Below are 19,560 nucleotides of genomic sequence, written 5' to 3' on the forward strand. Positions count from 1 at the left end.
AGTGAATAGCCCAGGGTGGTGCAGCCACTGGGCCTGCATGTGTGGCAGCTGCAAGAGGTTTAGGGGAAGAAAGCAGGAACAGGGGTGGCCTGCAGCATCCTGGCTGCTGCCACAGCTGGGCTGGGCAACTCCCAGCAGCAGATAATGGCCTCGTAAAATGGTTTGATTTCTTGACTAGCTGCTCAGCCCTTGTTTTCTGCTCTCAGGAAGGATTTTTAAAGAAGCCATGCCGTGTTACCCACTCAGCCCTGTCTCAGGGTTCTCCCCTCCAGGTTGCCCTTCACATGCATGAAGTTCCTTTCTGCAGTTATCAGCTGCCTCTGACAGTGTGGGAAGCAAGGGACAGAGCCAAAGAAGGAGAGCAAGGGAGGTAAAGAAGGAAAAGGGGCTCCAGGCTGACACCAACTGCACATTTTTTATTTTTTTATTGTAAAACATGGCCAACATGTGCAAGGCTCCAGCCCAGGGTCACAGCTCCTGGGTGGAAGGTGGGCCCCATGGGTGGTCGAAAGCAGCCAAGGGACAGCGGGAGCTCCGGGCAGCCCAGAATAATGGCACTTCTGCAGCAAGAGCAGCTCCCACGCGTAGCAGCGCAGGGCTGAGTGGCACAAGGACAGACAGACGGATCTCTTTCAGAAGAGGCGCTTCTCATACCTGCCAGGGAAGCAGAACCAGGGTGCCCCTTTACTGACCCACCTCACTCGGGGCAGGTACAAAGGTGCAGTATGGAATGGATTCTGCCAGCCCAGAGAGGGGACCAGCCTCAGCACCCTGCCACGGCTTGTGCCAGGGCAAGCCAATGAATGGCACACCAAGCCAAGGGCATGGCAGCTGAGGTACAGGGTGGCTATTCCTGACCCCCAATACCAACCCCAAGGTGACAAGGATCCTGCCAGAAGCACTTACGAGTGAAGGCCGTGCACCCCTCCTTCAACCTGGGCAGACGTTGTCCTCTTCTCAAATTTCAACTCTCCCGAGTACATCATGGCTCTGAGGGGGAAGGACACTTGTCACAAGTCAGGCAGAGTCCACGAAAGACAGTGCTCTGGCACATGCTCAGCTGGAGCAGCTGGGATGATGGTCACTGGTTCCTCCAGCTGTGGCCAGAATGGTCTTTGCTGTGCTCCCAAGAACCAGGCTGGGTAATGTAACCCCAACATTTTGAGCCCAGTCAGCTGAATATGCCACAAGAGACCATGCTCCTGCATCCCTGGGGCTGGCAGACATTATGTAGTGCCCACTGGAAATGAGGAAGAGCTACAAACTATCCAGAACACACCACAGCTCGAGTACAGCTGCCCAGGGACTCCAGACAGCAGCACCATGACTTAACCCGAGTACAGGCATGGGGAAGCACTCACCGGACTTGCGTCAGGCTCTTGGCACCAATATCCTGGCAGGAATGCTGGATCCCAGCAATTAGGTATGGAATGAATTTATGGATAGAGCCCTTGTCTTGCACTGCACCGGAGACCCCCTGGGCCACTTTAATTTTGTCTGTCTCACTGCATGGAAGCACAAATCAAGGGTATTTGTGAAGCAGAGAATCCCCAAAAGCTTGATCTGCTGCCCCAAAGCACCGTCTCTGACCTGAAATACCGATTCTGGCTGCCCAAGTTCTTGTCCATGGCATCTAGGGAGCCCATGCCGCGGTATTTCTTCAGCCTGATGCCATCCGAGAAGAAGTACTCGCCTGGGGCCTCCGTGGTGGCAGCCAGGAGGGAGCCCATCATCACTGGCACAAGATACCACCAGGAACAGCACGTCAGCAGCAGTGGCAGTGGATGCAGAATCCCTTAGGGCTCCTGGGCTCAGCACTGACTGCAACCCCCATGCCCCCAGCCACCTGCAGGTAAATTCCCTCACGCCCAGTGTGATGCCATATGGAAACACCTCCTTGGAGATTCCCTACAGTGGTGCTCACCTGTGGAGGCACCAAGTGCCAGGGCCTTGGCGATGTGCCCAACCGTCTGGATCCCTCCATCGGCGATCACAGGGACGCCGAACCTCCTGGCGTACTCGGACACCTTGTACACCGCCGTGGCCTGGGGACGGCCGCACGCCAGCACTGCGGGACAGAGCACACACAGGCTCAGCTCCATGCAGCCCCACACCAGTGTCCCAGCAGGCTTTTTCAGGCTTCCAGCACACACATGCTCCAGCACTCAGAACGCACAAATCCCTGGATACTCCTTCCCTAGGCTGAATTGCAAGAGAAGCAGATGCCTGGGAGATGCCTGCTGAGACGTCCTCACAGCCCGTGGCTCCAAAAAGCTGTGAGTGACCTTGGGACTGGGGTCTTTTGATCAGATGCCTGGGATCAGACGAGACTTGTGGCTCAATCCTGGTGCACGGCAGATTTGAGGAGCTTGGGAAGGAAATAAAGCGAACTCCAAAAGCCCCTCTCCAAAGCATCCCTGGCATGTAAGCAATGTCCCACTGCTGGCTCTCTCCTGGAGCTGCCAGACCCCTTGTCCATACACCCAGCATCTCTATGATGCGCCTCTTGAATGGAAAGGCAGTTGGCTGTGAGAGAGCTCGTATGACTGTATATGGTATAGATATAAATATATCTATACATACAGGTCTGCATACACACACAAACACACATGCAGCAGTGGAAAAGGAAACAGGCAGAATGGTTTGATAATAATTTATGTTCCTGCCCTGCAACATAGCAAGGATTCCATCAAGTTTAGTTGCCCCGTGAGGAGAGAATTATTAGCTTTGGATTTACTTGTTCTTCCCAGTCAGTAGCAGTTAAGGAAAACCAGAAGAGGGCACGTTTTGTAACGTGTTTGTCAGCCACAGGCATGCAAGAACACTGAGATAAGCTTCTCTCAGGGAGACGTCCCTTCCCCACCATCATCTGGAAGCCTTTTCTCCAGTCATGGTTAGCCCCATAAACTGGGTAAGATTAAGGCCATACAGTATTAGTACTTTGGTGAACTCCAGGTGTGGTTCAGCCTGCATGGCAGCAGTGATGGCAGCATGTCCCTGGCAGAGGCCTGCGGGGCCAGGAGGCTACAGTTTCTGTACTCCCAGCACTCAGCAGCAGCTGATGAGGGAAGGCAGCCAGACTCCAGACTGAGACAGAACTAAATTTAATCAGACCCCAGCGTTCAGCTTGGGCTCAGCCAGCCAGGGAGAGGCTGCCAGATTTATCATCAATGCCCTTAAAGAGATGGTCTTGCATAGTTCTGCACTGCTGAAGGCCACAGTGCAGCTGCAAAATGCTGCTGTGGAAGAGCTCTGTGGATAGAAACACCAATTTTTGAAGGGTTTTGAGTCCAAGGTCTATAGGATTGTGCCATAGACAGTGCAGGGCCTGCAGAAACCTCTCAAGCACAACAACAGAGATCAGCCCTTTTAAGGCACAGCTTGGCTCAGGGCCACTGGGAGCATCGTGCCTCTCCAACTGTCCCAGTGCCCAGTGCCACAGCCCCAGAGTGCAGGCTTCCCAAGCAGGGTTCTGAGCACATACACACATCACACGGTCAGGGGGAGGGTTTGTCCTTTTGTGTATTCACAAAGGGTGGCCCTACAAAATCATCTGCTAGAGAAAACCTTCCAGGATCTGCAAGAGTAAGCCTTTCCCTTTGAGGTGTGTGAGAAATAGGAGAAAGGACAAAGCCCAAGGCTTGCCTTGCAGGGGCTGCTTGGTCAGAGCATCAGAGCAGGGAACACTGCACCCTGTGCTGGGTAGGCAAAAGCCCCTTCTCTCCACAGAACTTGGTGGGGAAAAAACAGAATGCAGCTGCCAAGGTGGCCAAGTGTAGTGAAGTCCCTTTGTAACTCAGGGGAGCCAGCTCCATGGGAAGCTTGGCCAGTTCACAACTTCCCCAGAACTGGGGCTACATTTTGAGCACGATCGAGAACTGCTCAGGGATTGCCTCCCTGATCAGCAGAATCAGTGATGAATCTGCAGATCAGTGCTGGATCAGCAGAAGCATGCCTGGCTAGGGATCCAAAAGGTGTAGTCAGGTTCCTAACTGGATTCTGGAGTGGAGAGAGGACAGGCCTGAGTTCCCTCAGCTTGGACAGTTCAGATTCTGCTTTACAAAATCAGGAAAGTTTCTCAAGAGTTCATTTCAGATTCAAAACCAGTATCCAAAGCCACAAAACCCCAAGTGCATCTACAGCTAAATTATTCTCAAACAAGCAGAAGGGCCATGTGCAGCCAAATCAGGGTCCTGCTTCAAGACACATAATTAGGGTTGGGAACAGGGCAAGTGACTTACTATAGGTGCCCGTGACAGTAGAAGGGCATTTGGGGCTGTGGGACTTTAGGTCTGGAGGGATCTTTGGAGCAGCTAAACAAAAACAAACACACACATTTTAGAGACAGAAGAACAGCAGCAGAACAAAGGACCCCAGAAGTGACCTACTACTGGGCAGAGCATAGAGTGTGGGACAGAGCTGACTTTGCAGATCCTTCCCAGCCTGAGCCAAGCCAGAGTCCAGATCCAAGGCAGCCAGGCCCGGCTGTGCACAGCGCATGCTCGCCCTATCCCAGCAGCCACCCACAGAGGTGACCCCTACCCCAAAAAGCCAGAGCTCTTGCCCTTAACAGGGCCAAAATCCTGGGGAGCTGCAGGCAAGAATTCTGCAACCACATCTCCTGTGAAGCGCCACATCCTACCTCTGCTCTGCTCCTTCGCCAAGACCAGCACCCAACCCCATCTCCTGGGGCAGCTGGAGGAACCCCTGGGACATTCACACTCTGCAGATCAGAGCATGCCTTTGCCTCAGAGCCTGGATAGGACATGTGTGTCCTGGCTCTGCTCTGGCTATGGAAGTGTCAGCCCAAGGACACCAGCTCCCCCCTTAGAAAGTTGACCTGAGACAGACTGCCCTGACTGGGAAGCCCCTGCAGCCAGGCAAAGCAGGAACACAGCACAGGGCCAGGGCTGCTCACAGACTCCATGCTGGAAAGGGCAGAGCTAATGCAGCTCCTACAGCCAGCAGCTGCTCACTTTCTGCCTCCTGTGGCACAGACCAAGGACCAAAGCAGTAAGGGGCTGTGCTTGTGGACTGCAGCAACTTGCTGAAGCACCTCTCTGCACCCCACCTGAGGTTCAGCACGCAAAGACTGAGTCTGTCCTCAAGACAGACTTTCTTCAGGACCTGAGGAATGCCCCTCTTGCCTTTTAACTAAGGGTGACACAGCCTCTGCCCCACACAAGCTCTGTCTATCTGCAGAGACAAAAACAAAAAATCCCATTTTGGCCTCGAAATTGCAAAGGCATTGAGCCCAGATCAATACTCAAGCATCATGCACGCTTGCTGCCAGAAGGAGAGGAAGCACGGACAGTCCAGTGCATTCCACTCAACACTGGGAATCCAGTAAGCTCCTCTCTCTGAAGAGCTGCCTGCCAGCCCCCAGCCCCATCCCACACCGAGCCAACAGCTCCCCTCAGGCAAAGCCACCATCTGCCACACTGGCTCTACTCAGTCTCGGTCAGTACTGGGAAATGCCTTTGCTGCTGCTGCCACCCCAAAGGTTGGAAGTCCTGGACAAAGTGGGTGAAAGTCTTGCTGCTGGACACTGCCCTCACAATGGGAGAATTCATTCCATCCCAGCCATGCTGCTTTTCAGCAGGGAATTTCTGTTAAACACATGTCTTCAGCCTATTTAGGAGGCTGATCTCTCTCACCTTCCTGTGTGATGCAGATGGAGCCACTGCCCATCCCGACCCTCAGGGCATCAACCCCGGCATCAATGAGGTTCTTGGCCTGAGCCGCAGTCACCACTGTGGGGAGCAGAAATCGGTTTGAAAACAGACAAGCACTTTTGCAAACAACACTTCTCTGCCCTAGAGGTTCCCTCACAGCTGCCAAGGTCCCCCACCAAGGGCAACAGTTTGTGCCAGAGCCAGGCCTATCTGGGAGGAGCAGTGAGTTTCTGCCCCAGCTGTCCCAGTGGGTGAGGTGACACTGCCCCTTTAGGCTACTCTGGAACACACTTCCACCCAAAGGCTGAGGCAGCAGAAGTCACGGCATGGTCCAAAGCACTCTGGGCCACATGAGGTAGGGAGGGCAGAGTACAGGGTAACAGAAGCATCAGGTAAAGACAAAGACCACTGGACTCTGCCGTCAAAAGGCAGGGGAAATTGCCATTAGATTTCCACATCAAGCAATATTAATTATTATGCAAAATTTTAAACTGGTGTGTAAAATAAGCCTAATGCGCAATGCGCTACAGAGGACTGCAATACACTGTGATGCAGAACAAAGGTTTCTAAGTATCTGCAGCAGTAAGGTACTGTCCTGTGTCTACAGTGGTCTTGCTCCATTCCACAAGTCAGGAGAAACCATTTTAAGTTCATAAAAATTTACCAAAATGACCATTTCATTCACATCCCTGCAGCTCCCTATACGTCTGAGAAATAAATATCATTTAAAGACAAGAGGAGTCTTCAACACATGCCTACCGTTTCCTCCAATAACTTGTAGGCTGGGATATTTCTCCTTAATGTATTTTATCATGTTGATCTGGAAGATGGAATTCCCCTGAGAGGAATCCTGCAACAGAAAGAAAATCAATTTCAACCAGAACTTCTGCAGATTACAAATGCAGCTTCAAAAAAGCTTCAGATCTTCACTCTGCTTGCTGGGGTTCCTGCTAAGGTGGTTAACGGGCAAAATTACTCTCCACATCGGGCACAGAACACCAGGAGAAGCTCCTGTCAGGACAGGAATGTACCTTCCCTGTACAAGGCAGTTTATTGTAAAGACTTCAGTAATATCCTTCATGTTTAATCCTGTAGCTTCTACAGAAGGCAACAAGCAGAACATCTGACTGTGAATAAGAACCATCTGTCTCTATCAGCAGGACACTGTCAGCCCTGTCTCAAACTACAGGTGAAATGGAGAATGTTCCTTGTGAAATCCAGGAGGGCTGGTGGAGGAATGCATCTTTCCCCTGTGCAGCTCAAATACCAGATGTCGAGCACTGAGCACTCAGTCCCTGCCAATCTCTGTGACGCAGTGAAATCATGTCTGTTAAACATTTCCCATGTGCCCTCAGAGCACAGCAAACTCACAGGATCACAATCGATGAGAAACCCATGCGCAAATACAGGCAGTGACAACTGTGCCTAAAAGTTTACAGGCCAGAAAGGGAGACCAGCAGAGCAGCTCTGGGCTCACTGATCACTCCTGAACATCACTAAGAGAGTAGCACAGTAACAAACACCAAAGGGATAAAGCCAATATCCAAACTTAGTCAGGAATATTAGAGAAGATAGTGGCAGAGTGCAAGAGGTATTTGTAGAAGATTCTGTATTAACTGACAACGTTTCTCCTTTCTTCTTCTTCTTCTTCAGGGCTTTAATGCACCCTACAAACTCCCTCCAGGTCACTTAAGTCTCCAGGCAAGAGTAATCCCTCCATTCTGAGGATTCTAACCTGAACAAGACTGAGAGGTCAACAAACTGCCATATTCTAACACAGAAAGGCCTGTGACAAAGACAGTGAGTGCCACACTGTCAGAGATGTTCATCCAGTCCAGGGACTCACCCCACAGTGTCCCAGGCTACCACAATGCCCATGGCTCCCCATGGGTGCTCACCAGCACAACAGCGTCCACGCCAGCCTGCACCAGCAGGTCCAGCCGGTACTTGTCATCCTCGTGGGTCCCGATAGCGGCACCACAGAGCAGCTGCTTCTTGGAGTCCTTAGAAGCCAGAGGGTAGTCCCTGTTCTTCTTGAGATCAGTGCGGGCAATGATAGCCACCAGCTCGTCATCTTCATTAACAATTGGCAGCTTGCCTGGAAACAGAAAGAACATTACTGCAGATTTCTGCAGGAGACAGACATTAGCTCAGAGCAGTGCAGCAGACCAGGAGCCGTGTCAGAAACTGCTACAAGATGGAGACTCAGAGGTGTGTTACCAAATCTTGCTTGGCCATGGATGCTAGCAGCCCTGGCTTGAGAAACAAAGAAAGGAGTTTTTTTTGTAGGACTGGAGAAGGACTCAGTATTTTTATATCAACCATAGAAAACATGTGCATTCTTTAAATAATTAGATGCACAACATCCTATTAGAAGTCAAACTACGAAACCCTAAGAGACCTGAACTGAGTGCTGAAATGTGAAAGCCAAGACAGAAAATCAAAGACATGTGGCTGGACAGCCAAACACCGGGCTACCAAGAATCCTTCAACTCCAAACACATTTGAAATGAAGGCATGTGAACTCTGTAGCCTGGCAGAGGGCTCTAGGCACTCTCTTCAGTGTCGTCTCCCATGTTTCACCACACAGGGACCGTGTGCCCATATTTTCACCCACTGCTGCCCCAGCCCAGCGCTTCCATGGCTCTCCCTCACACCACAGACAGTCACAGGTACCTTTTTTACTCCTTTGCAGAATTTCATTTGCTTCTTTCAACATTACACCAGCTGGGGCCACAACAAGATCCTCCCGTTTTGTCATAATCTAGTGGGTGGAAGAAGATAAGAAGTCACAAGAACTCCTTCACACTGATCTGAAAATATCAAACCCCCCTGCCCACGTGAAATGCTCCACAGTGGCTGTGCGGGAGTGCTCCACAAAAGAGCCCACAGCACAGCAACACGCCTCCAGAAACACACAGGAAAAGCCTCCAGTGTGCTGTCCCCATGTGGGCACTGGCATCAGGCCCCAAGCCCATTAGTACACTGAAAACAGGAGATGGCAGAAGGCCTCAAGAAGACAAGTGAAAGCACCTGTAAACAAAGGACAACTCTCAGATGACCCTTATTTGGGATATCACCTTAACATCTCTCCCTTTCAGTGGAGCACATGCAAATAAGGGCTGGAGACCCTTTCAGAGTCTATGTTCTGGCATAAATGGTGCCCTCAATCTCATTTTCAGGCAGCATCTCCAGTGCACAGGCCCTAGAAGGGCTCTGCCCAGAATAACCTACTGCTGCTACTGGTAAGGTCATTGGGGCAAAGGAGTTGCATCAATCCAAATATGCTCACACACACTCACTCTGACAAACAAGTGCCAAAACACGGTGGAAAGCAAAGGGCAGTGCTGGACAGTGAGGAACAGGGGAACATCTGACCTGGTATGTATGGTAGCCTTCACCACAACAGTGGCTGCCCACTGGGAGAGCAGCTCAAAGAGATCATGAAATCTCCATCCTTGCAGATTTAGACACAAACCCACAACACCTCCTGCAGCTCAAAGTGCCTCAAGCAGGTGGCTTGACAAGAGACCTCCAAGTCCCTTTCCAACCACAGTGTTCTATGATCATCAAGTCCCCATGAAAGGTTATTTGAGAAGGCTGGACAAAGCTAAAAGGGAACACTCTTTAACCCCTCAGGACGGTAGATCAGTTGCACACAAAGAATGAACATTTTAGTTATTTATACCATAAGAAGAGATATTTTGTGTCGGAAAGAGGCTGAGCATGCCTACATCTACCCAAAATGCTGTCTGTGACAGAACCTACATCTCAGGAGAAACCTGAGGCATCAGAGACATATCACAGAATCACTAGGTTGGAAGAGACCTTCAAGATTGAGTCCAACCCATGCCCTAACACCTCAACTAGACCATGGCACCGAGCGCCACATCTAGTCTTTTTTAAACACATTGAGGGATGGTGACCCCACCACCTCCCCAGGCAGACCATTCCAGTACTTTATCACTGTAAAGTAATTTTCCTAATATCCAACCTGTATTTCCCTTGGCACAGCTTAAGGATGTGTCCTCTCCTTCTGTCAGTTGCTGCCTGGAGAAAGACACCAACCCCCACCTGCCTACAGCCACCTTACAGGGAGCTGCAGAGAGTGATGAGGTCACCTCTGAGTCTCTTTTTCTCCTGGCTAAACAACACCAGCTCCCTCAGCCGTTCCTCACAGGGTTTGTGTTCCCAGCCCCTCACCAGCCTCGTTGTCTCCTCTGGACATGCTCAAGCATCTCAATGTCCTTCCCAAACTGAGAGGCCAGAACTGGACACAGAACTCCAGGTGTGGCCTCACCAATGCAGAGTACAGGGGAAGAATGACCTCCCTGCTCCTGCTGGCCACACTATTCCTGATTCAGGCCAGGATGCCGTTGGCCTTCTTGGCCACCAGGGCACACTGCTGGCTCATGTTCAGCCCACTATGGACCTGTACTGCCAGGTCCCTTTCTGGGTGCTGATTGCAGGGGGTTACTGTGGCCAAAACGCAGGACTTGGCACTTGGACTTATTAAATGTCATCCTATTGGACTCTGCCCATTCATCCAACCATTCCAAGTCTCTCTGCAGAGCCCTCCTCCCTTCCAACAGATTGACACATACTCCCAGCTTAATGTCGTCTGCAAATTTACTAATGAAAGACTCAATACCCTCATCCATGTCATCAATAAAAATATTGAACAGGCCCCAGCACAGACCCCTGAGGGACACCACTGGTCACTGGCCCCCAGCTGGACGCAGCACCATTCACCACCACTCTCTGGGCCTGGTCTCCAGCCAGTTCTTAACCCAGCAGAAAGTGCTCCTGTCCAAGCCTGGGCTGCAGCTTTTCCAGGGAATGCTGTGGGAGACAGTGTCAAAGGCCTTGCTGAAGTCCAAATAGACAACATCCACAGCCTTTCCTGCATCCACCAGGTGGGTCACCTGGTAATAAAAGGAGACCAGATTGGTCAGACACAACCTACCCCTCCTAAACTGATGCTGGCTGGGTCTGGCCCATCTTTGAAGTGCTGTGTGATGACACCCAATATAATCTGCTCCATTTCCTTACCAGATACTGGCCTATAACTCTACCTGGATCCTCCTTCCCACCCTTTTTGTGAATGGGCAGCATACTGACCAGCTTCCGCTCATCTGGAACCTCACCAGTGAGCCAAGATTGTTGGTAAATGATGGAGAGGAGCTTTGCAAGCTCATTTGCCAGCTCCCTCATCACCCTGGGATGGATCCCATCTGGTCCCACAGATTTATGAACATCCAAGCAGCTCAGTAGTTCTCTGCCTGCCTCCTCCTGGATAACAGGGGGACCATTCTGCTCCCTGACACCATCTACCAACCCAGGAGGACAGCTGTCCTGAGGACAAGCTGTCTTCCCAATAAAGACTGAGGCAAAGAAGGCATTGAGCACTTCCATTCTCCCTATCTGCAGTTACTAAGCTCCCTCCCGCATCCATTAGAGAACAAAGGTTGGTCTTACCCTTCCTTTTACCATTAATATAATTGTAAAAATGTTTTTTATAATCCTTTACAAAAGTTGCCAAATTAAGTGTGAACTAAGCTTTGGCCTCTCTAATTTTTTTCCTACATGCCCTAGCAACCCCCTTAGATTACAAAACCCCTATGGATGCTCCTCCTGGTTTCACCAAATATGGAGAACTCTGTAATTTCATGATCACTGTGCCTCAAGTGGCCTCCAACCACCACATCTCCCACCAGCCCATCTCTATTTGCAAACAACAGGTCTAACATAGTCCCTCCCCTGGTGGGCTCACTCACCAGCTGCGACAAAAAGTTGTCTTCCACACACTCTTAAAAACTTCCTGGACTGCCTCTTTTCTGCCCTATCAAGTTCCCAGCAGATGTCTGGAAGGTTAAAGTCACCTACAAGGATAAGGACTGGTGACACATCCTAAGCCTGTGGGATTCCTGCACTTCCCATGCTACAGAAGACCTGAGTGCTTAAGTGGATGGCAACAAATGGCTCAGTAAAAGGACTGCTGGACTGCAAGTGGAGAGAAGATTGAAGAGACCATTCGTTCCCCTGGCCTTGACTGGTAAAAGGGACAAGCAACAGATACTGTCAGCAGGAAGTTTTCTGCTCTGCATGCTGAATGACCCACAGAAAATATGAGGGAAGATTCTTATCTGGCTCCTCTGAATGGGCAGCATTTCTTCAAAGGGCCATGGACACTTTTACAACCTACTCCTAGTTTAAGGCTCTTGTATCAGGTATTTATAGCTGATTTCAAACCAAACAGGGATCAGCATGTGACACCAGGTTTGGTCAGCAAGAGCTAAAAATATTTGTGAGCCAAGAGCAAAGCGTGGCCAAGAGGCACTGGTGGTGTAACCTGACAGCACCGCAGATCTCCAGTTACAGCTTGTGTAACCAGAGTCACAGAACGTTCTCCTGCATGAGGGGAGTCTGACAGTAAAGCATTATGAAGGCCAAACTGCCAGACTGCAAGTTCAGGAGGTTATTTGAAAGAGCAAGTAACCCAAATGAGGCATAAAGGGAAAGGCAGCCCAGAAAAGGAAGCTCAGCACTTGGAGGGTTTGTTGGGCAGAACACAGCTGCTACCAAGCTGGCCAGTGCCAGCATGTGAGACTACAGCAGCAGCCACAAATAACAGCAATTAATTAGTGAAGCAGGGGAAGAGTCTCCACAGCACTGAAAGATAACCCCCATGAATCATACAAACTGCACTGAAGGAGTCGCTCAGAGAGTGCAAATGAGCACAACACTCTCGCCTGGAAATACACTCAAATACAGATCTGCAGAGCTAAGCTGGAGCTGCACCCCCCCACTGGCAGAACACCCTCACAGCCACACACTCCCCCTTGTCCTTCTCACAAGCCACACGCCTTCCTAACATAGTGTTCACACCTATCAGGTGTGAGCACTTCTCACCTCACCGAGGGGCAGGTCATGCTCTGACTCTTTCAGGAAATCAATATCTCTGGACGAGATGATCCCAACCAGCTTGCCCCCCATCTTCCCATTGTCCGTGATGGGAATCCCACAAAATCCATGACGAGCTTTTGCTTCAAACACATCTCGCACTCGATCATTTGGGCTCAGCACCACGGGGTCTGTGATGAATCCTTGCTCGTATTTCTGAAAGGAAGCAGATCCAGCAACCAGGCTGAGTGGCACTGCCAAACCACACAGGAGCAAGGCACATGCCTGCAGGCTACTGCAGCCACTCACACGGGTCTGCAACCACCCAGCCTAGCCACATTCTCACCAACAGGACAACTCTCAAACGAGCAACAGGGCTAATACAAATAATGTTAAAATCCAAGAGTCTCCAGGCTAACCTCCTAGCTGAAATGACGAGGAATATTCCCATACCAGGAGGATTCAAGTCCCAGGCCGACCACAGACAGTGCCTGGCACACAACAAGAGGGCTGTGCCTGGCAGCACTACAGCTCTGAAACACCAAGATCGGGCACACGTCAGCAATCTCCTCACACAGCTCATTCAGCGAGGCCAGACCCGCTGCCCACCTCCACAGAGGACCCTATGCCAGCACGGTTTGGCGCTGCCGTTCCAGCCACTTACCTTCACCTTCCGCACTTCGTTGGCCTGGAACTCCGGGGTGCAGTTGTGGTGGATGAACCCAATTCCTCCGGTCAGCTGGGGACACAAAGGCGGCTGTGAGTCACTGCAGACACTGCCCGGCGCTGCACCAGCGGGGTGCAGCAGCGGGCTCGGCACCGATGGAGCTCCCGGGCCCGGCCTCGCCCCGAGAGGCTGCGGGGACCCCAGGACAGCCACGCGGCCGCCTCAGGCAGCGTTTCCTGCCCCGCCAGCCCGGTGGCCGCACTCACCGCCATGGCGATGGCCATGCTGGCCTCGGTGACTGTGTCCATGGGCGAGGAGACCAGCGGGGTCTTCAGGGTGATTCTCTTGGTCAGCGCCGAGGTCAGGTCCTGGCGGGGAGGCAGGCGGCGGCGGCGGGTGAGCGGCGGCACCGGCGCCACCGCCGGCCCGGCCCCCGGCCCGCTCCCCCGCCCCGGCCACTCACCACCTGGTCCGCCGTGAAGTCGATGTATCCCGGGAGGATGAGGAAATCGCTACGGGGTAACGAGAGGAGACGCGTCAGCGACCGCCGCGGCCTCGAGTCCCGGTCCCCCCGCCCCGTGCCGGCCGCACTCACTTGTAGGTGAGCCCATCGCCGCAGCTGAAGAGCTGCTGCGCCGTCAGCCCGTCGTCGGGCACGTAGCCGGTGCCGCCGCTGATCAGATAGTCCGCCATGGCCCCGCCGCGTGCCCGCGCCGCCACACCGCGCGCACGCGCGCCCCGATGGCCGCCGGGAGGGATCCGCTGTGCCCGCCCCGCGACGGCGTGGACAGAGCGACTCCGGCAGGGACCGGCGCCGACAGCGCCCCCTGGCGCCACGGAGGGCCTCAGAGGGAGCACAGCCCCGTCCCCCGCCCTGATTTGTGCCGGGCGGGAGCGGGGACACACCGGGCCCGGCTGTCGCTCTCAGCACGTCCTGAACAGCTTCTCAGCACCGAGCCCGGACGTGTTCAGCCTGGTGACATCCTCGCGGCTGCTTTCTGCTCAGGCCTAGCCGCCGGGCTCGTGTACCGGCAGGAGGCAACCAACAAGAGAGAGCTGAACTCCAGTAGGGCCCTGCGTGCCGGTCGCTGGCTTGGTTGGCACCAACTTGTGGCACCAGTACAGTGTGATACCTGCTAGAAGACCACCAAAAAAAGCCCAGCTACGGGTAACATGGTGACATGCACTAAGAGACACTGTGCATGTCACATGGGAGCCAAGTCCAACACCGGGTACTCTTGCAGCTTCAGAAGATGAGAATGGGCTTTTTGGGTCCACGGTGAAAGCAGAGCTGGGACAAACCAGCAGAATCCAAAGCAATTTTGTAAGTCAAAGGGAGCTACACGAAGGATGAAAGTCAAGAGGCAGGAGCGAGGCCAGTCTTGCACCTCGAGGGGAATGAAAAGGAGAGAGAAGTCTCACCAGAGGATCCAAGGTGATGCCAGCTAGGCATTAGCCTTCTCTTCCCAAAGCTACGAGGCCAGGCTGTACAAACAAGCAGTGTGAAGAGGATAGCTACACACTGGGGATGCGGTGTAGCACCTTCAGGTCTGTGCCACAGACTGGGGCTGGAGGGAGGATTTTGGAGAAGAGCTGTAGCAGGACTGTGCCCAGAGGAGCAGAGCAGGCATAAACACAGATGTGCATCAGAGGAGCCTTACAGGACACAGCAGCTGGCTTTTTCCAGGATATGTTCCCATCCCTGCAGTTCCATTTGAGCATCAGAAGTTCCTGTACTGCTGGTTACAAAGAAACTTCCTCCTCTTGGTTTGCTTGTTGTTGACATTCCAGATCCAGCCTCAGAGCACCAGGGACGTGAGATGACCACACCCCTTCTCACATGCTCCCCCACAACACGCTGTCCAAGGCAACCCCCTATCTAACACTAACTAGGTCAGGGAGTAAAGTGCTCCTGTGCCTACATCTCCCTGCTGGAGAATATTCATTCCTTATCCAAAGATCAGAAAGCAGCTTCAAGAAATGTGTTACTCATGTTACCCCATAGGACACAGAAAACGCAAACAGAGATCAGAAAGCGCCTCCTGCTACGGACATGCACTCTTGAGCCAGCATTACCTGTCACAGGATCAGCAGAACAGGAGGTGTCATGCCAGACCAAGATCAGTGTGACAGGTCTCTCTACCCTTATTTAAAAAAAGAACAGGCTAACAAAGGTTTGCTGAGCCTATCTGGGAGGCACACACGGATCTGAACTGTCGTGCTACAGCACTGGCACAGCAGTAAACAGGCATGTTGGCTTCTGTTCCAACAGAAACATTAGACAAAGTTTAATGGTTCTCAAACAGACTACAACAAAGGCTGCAGGGAAAAACATTTTATTTCCAAGCAGATTACAAAGAGCAGAGAATATAAGAGTAAAATTAAATTAAAAAAATAGTTGAGTGCATCTCTTTAAAATGATTTGTAGTGTGAGTTACTCACGGGGCAAAGCTACTGGAGAGTTCTGAAGGTCACTTTGCAGGATGCCAATCACATGTGCTGTTTAGACCTGGGTCAACACAGGAGGGACAGACAAGATGTATTTTGCATATAGGCTGCACACTCATTATCAAGCGAGGTTTTGGGCTGCAACTGGACCCTGCCTTTTTGAGACATCCCCTCAGCCTCATTCTCTCCTGCAGTTCCCTCGAGTTCTAGACATGGTTTATTGCTGCTGTAAGTGGGTTCGATCTGCCTTCCCGTTCTGATGAGCTCCAACAAGAAAGGAGAAGCAGGCAAACACAGCTGCCATGCACAAAGTTACAGGGAACGTGACTGCAGTGCTAAGAACAGAGCATCAGCCACGCAGCAAAGGAAAGCGACAAGCAGGGACACGGCCATCGCTTCAGAGATTTGGGGGCAGCATGTCAGCAAGACTTCTGGAAGAATTGAGATGTTCCTTAAGGTAGGAAGAGGTATAAGTGGAGAAGGGCTCTTTCTGAAACATTGGCATCAATGAAACAGGAGAGGCTGAATCATCAGGATAAGGTGCATTCCCTGTAATGTTTGAGAGGAGCAGCTCCAGCAATAAGATGGGGAGAAAAGCCCCATATAGGGTGGAAGACAGTTGATATCCCACTTTAACAGTGATTTAGGAGTCCAAGCACTAACTCCAAGTCAGTATTTAATTAATGTAAGAATATGGTTTGGCTGGACAGCTGCACAGCCATTCAGTGTCCAGCAGCATTCAGTCCAGCAAGAGGATGAGCAACTACAGTACCAGCAGTCCTCCACCCCCTGTACACTCAGGGGGCTCTTTTCTACCATTTCTGGATCTGCCCTTATCACAGCATAGGAGTATTCTAGGCCTCATCCCTTCTATGTATGCCAAGGTAGACAGTAGCCCTGATGCAGCTGAGAACAAGACTGTCTTAATTTCTGCCCTAGCAGCAACAGTGCAGAAGAGGATTCTTAGTCAGAGATCAGATTAAGTATTTTTGTATTGTCCAAGGCAGAACAGTTCTGGAACTACTTCAGACCTTGTGACCCCTCTGAAGTCCAGACCTCTAGGGGTGAGGCAGCCAACAGATGAGAGCCCTATTAAGTTCTCAGACCATACCCTTTATACACTGCTCTAGACAGGAGTGAAGAGCCACTCTCTAGTCTGCTGTCTGCTGCTTCAGCCATTACCACTTAAGAGGAAATACTTGACCTCTTGAAAGCAAATGAAAATCTAATGGTGCTGTGGACATGTGATAGAGGCTACAAGTTTCTTAAAGAAAGCAACACTGTTAAATGTCAAGAGCCTGGACAATACAGGAGTCTCATGTCAGAATGTGAGGTGCTTTACAACAGTCAGTCTCTGCTTTCTATGGTTCCTTTCATACCACAGTGACAAGATGGGCACAGTTCAAAATCAACAACACATGGTCTCTAGCTTGACTTCTCAGCTCTATTTATTTAGAGATCGATGCATTTTCAGCCTGTCTCATACAAGGCATAGGGCACGGAGAGTTCCTGTCAATATATACACGCATATAAGAGCAGTACAAGCAGTTTGGCACTCTCAGAGCCAAGGGGGAATGCCCTTTAAGCAGCAGTCAAGCTGGTTATAGGAAAGTGTTAAAAAGCTATTTTACATGTTTGACTGGGAACATTTCCCAGAATGTGGACAGCAACCCTAAGCCACAGCACTCTTCTGTGCTACTCTGTGCACATCTTCTTACAAGCCCCTACAAGGGAGCAGATCATGTTCTTCACTATCAAAGAACATAGTATTTATATTCTAGAAATACTGTACCTTTTAAACTAGCTCCAGAGAGACAGACTAGAAGCCAGATCCAGGAAAAGAATCCTTAAGTCACAGTATATCGATTGTCTCTAAAAATAGGGAATGAAGTTAACACAGTGGACATTCTGATGAGACAGTACAGAACAGTGCAGCAGTCCACTTCTGCATCAGCAGATCCTCTCCTATGTACATGCAGACAATGAGAAAGGAATGGAAACACTCCAGTCCATCAGGACAAAATCAATCATCAGGAGATCTCCACAGCTCACCATGTGCCTAGTTTCCCTGTTGTTAACCAGTATCCTCCAAGAACTCTTCCCCCTACAAAGACTTGAGATCATCTTGCAGTTAAGAGTAGTACGGAAAGTGCGCAATCTAGAATTTTAAGGTAACATGGAATTTTGTTTCCCCAGTAAGCTCAGCTGAAGTTCCAGTTTGTCCCCAAACTGCAACTGCCCTCAAGTTCTGTCAAGTATTGCAGCTTCTGTTAATTTTTAGTGTTTAAAGGTGGCTCTCAAGGCAGCCCAGTAAAGCAACTGGTACAGTGTGTATCTGGCAGATTTTCTAATATCCACTGTATTTCTGATGGAGATAGCCAAGGCAGCAGGGTTTCCAACTCTGCTCTGATGATGGGACAAACTGCCCAAAAGGAAGGGAAAACCACTCTGTGCATGCTTGTTGGGCACACCCTGTGCAGCAGGCACATGCAACTGCTTGGAATAGTGGGAGCCTGCCCCAACCATGTCCTCAAAGACTTAAATAGGGCCAAAGATGGACATGCCAGTCACTACAATATGGTTAAAGGAGTAGAGGCTTCTGACAGCTGAAGCAGTACTAGTGATCCCAAGAGCCACCCTAGAAGGGGGCAACTGCTGGCTCCCAGCAGACAAGCTAAGGTCACAGTACCTGCTACCAACACTACACCCACCATCTTCCCATCTTACCCACTAGGATCAGGGCACTGATCTGGGGCTGTTTTCCTCTGGCCTAGGTCTGAGGGCAGACACTGAGCTAAGAGTCTAAAACAAAACAACAGTGCATTGCTACTTCACCTCTCTGCAACACACTTGAGCACAGAGTCCTGTAGAGGGAACAAACTGCTCATACTGACAGCTAGCTCAAGCACACCGGCTTCCTCAGGAACACCAATGTCAATATGAAGCATCAGGGGCTTGGGAAGTATCTCTAAGCTGCACACCTCAACACTGCTCACGAGCACAAAGACAGGGAACACTGGCTACTCTTTATCAATTTACATTCTGCACAACCAACAGAGAGGGCACACCTTCCTTCTCTCTTATACAGATAGGTGCTGGACAACAGAGGCTTCAGGAAAGTTGCTTGCCTGTACACAAGTTTAAGTTCTTTTACTGTAATATATATTTAAATATTTATCTGTGTATTTTGGAACAGGGAAGGGACATGAGGTGGAGAAGCAGGGAAGACAAGTTCAAGAAGCAGAGTAATTTCTCTGCATACAAGAAGCTGATGGCACAAGTAACAAACCTGGCAAGTGATCTCCCATTTCAAGCACAGCTGGCTACCTGCTGGCTTCAAAAGAGCAGACTATTTGTTAATGATATAAAATACAGCAACCATTTAAGATGCAGCAAGGCAAGGCTACAGAGCTGGGGATTATGATCATGAACAATGCCAAAAGCTACACAGCTGTGTTAAAAACTGTGAAAAGGCTGTTAAATGGCAGGAGTAAGCCATATGCTGCTCCTGGAAGGCCTTTTCCCTCCACTACCCCTCCATCATGCCGCTGTTGTGATGCATTTGAAAAGGTGGAGAGAACGAGATTTGCCATGGAATAAAGCCACAGAACATTAGGACAGTCTGATCTGGTCTCAAAAATCCCATGTTCCTAGCCTGGCACTGAGCTTCCATCAGCAAGCAGACATTCAGGTCCTTCAACAGAAGTGTATGCCCTTCTACCTTCATAAGTTGTAGGGGTGAAAGAAATCCAGCAGAGTTGAGCTGGAAAGCATGAAAATAACCAGTTTGCATACTGATCTTTGTATAATGACCCCCCCACCCTCACAGCTCACTCTTCCCCAAATAAAGACACATTGTTCAATGGC

The 19,560-nt window shown here is 50.8% G+C and overlaps 1 protein-coding gene across 4 annotated transcripts; it reads right to left on the reverse strand.

Moving 5' to 3' along the window:
- Window positions 1–396: 396 nt before the first annotated feature.
- IMPDH2 (inosine monophosphate dehydrogenase 2) lies at window positions 397–19,473 on the reverse strand. Of its 4 annotated transcripts, XM_086845464.1 has the most exons (15): window positions 13,841–18,402; window positions 13,709–13,757; window positions 13,512–13,613; window positions 13,243–13,317; window positions 12,588–12,794; window positions 8,352–8,439; window positions 7,574–7,773; window positions 6,435–6,525; window positions 5,658–5,753; window positions 4,242–4,313; window positions 1,925–2,068; window positions 1,591–1,735; window positions 1,362–1,505; window positions 907–990; window positions 397–654 (listed from the first exon to the last, which is right to left on the reverse strand). In XM_086845464.1, exons 1-15 carry the CDS (start codon window positions 13,936–13,938, stop codon window positions 633–635), a joined length of 1,617 nt encoding a protein of 538 aa, XP_086701590.1. In that variant the 5' UTR covers window positions 13,939–18,402; the 3' UTR covers window positions 397–632. The 4 variants fall into 4 exon arrangements, with proteins under 4 accessions (XP_086701590.1, XP_086701591.1, XP_086701592.1 ...); XM_086845465.1 differs by lacking the exon at window positions 4,242–4,313 and having other exon boundaries at window positions 13,841–19,473; XM_086845466.1 differs by lacking the exon at window positions 12,588–12,794.
- Window positions 19,474–19,560: the final 87 nt, after the last annotated feature.

This window comes from Cyanistes caeruleus, chromosome 11 (genome assembly GCF_971803275.1).
Source record: "Cyanistes caeruleus chromosome 11, bCyaCae1.hap1.1, whole genome shotgun sequence".
In the NCBI taxonomy this organism is placed as follows: Eukaryota; Metazoa; Chordata; class Aves; order Passeriformes; family Paridae; genus Cyanistes; species Cyanistes caeruleus.

Excerpts from the sequence above, each read along its gene's own strand:
- IMPDH2 (XM_086845464.1), bottom strand. The coding sequence starts at position 13,938 with ATGGCGGACTATCTGATCAGCGGCGGCACCGGCTACGTGCCCGACGAC. Across the intron at positions 7,774-8,351 it reads TCTGCAAAGGAGTAAAAAAG|GCAAGCTGCCAATTGTTAAT; the intron begins GTACCTGTGACT and ends TTCTGTTTCCAG. Across the intron at positions 2,069-4,241 it reads TACTGTCACGGGCACCTATA|TGCTGGCGTGCGGCCGTCCC; the intron begins GTAAGTCACTTG and ends TCTGTCCCGCAG.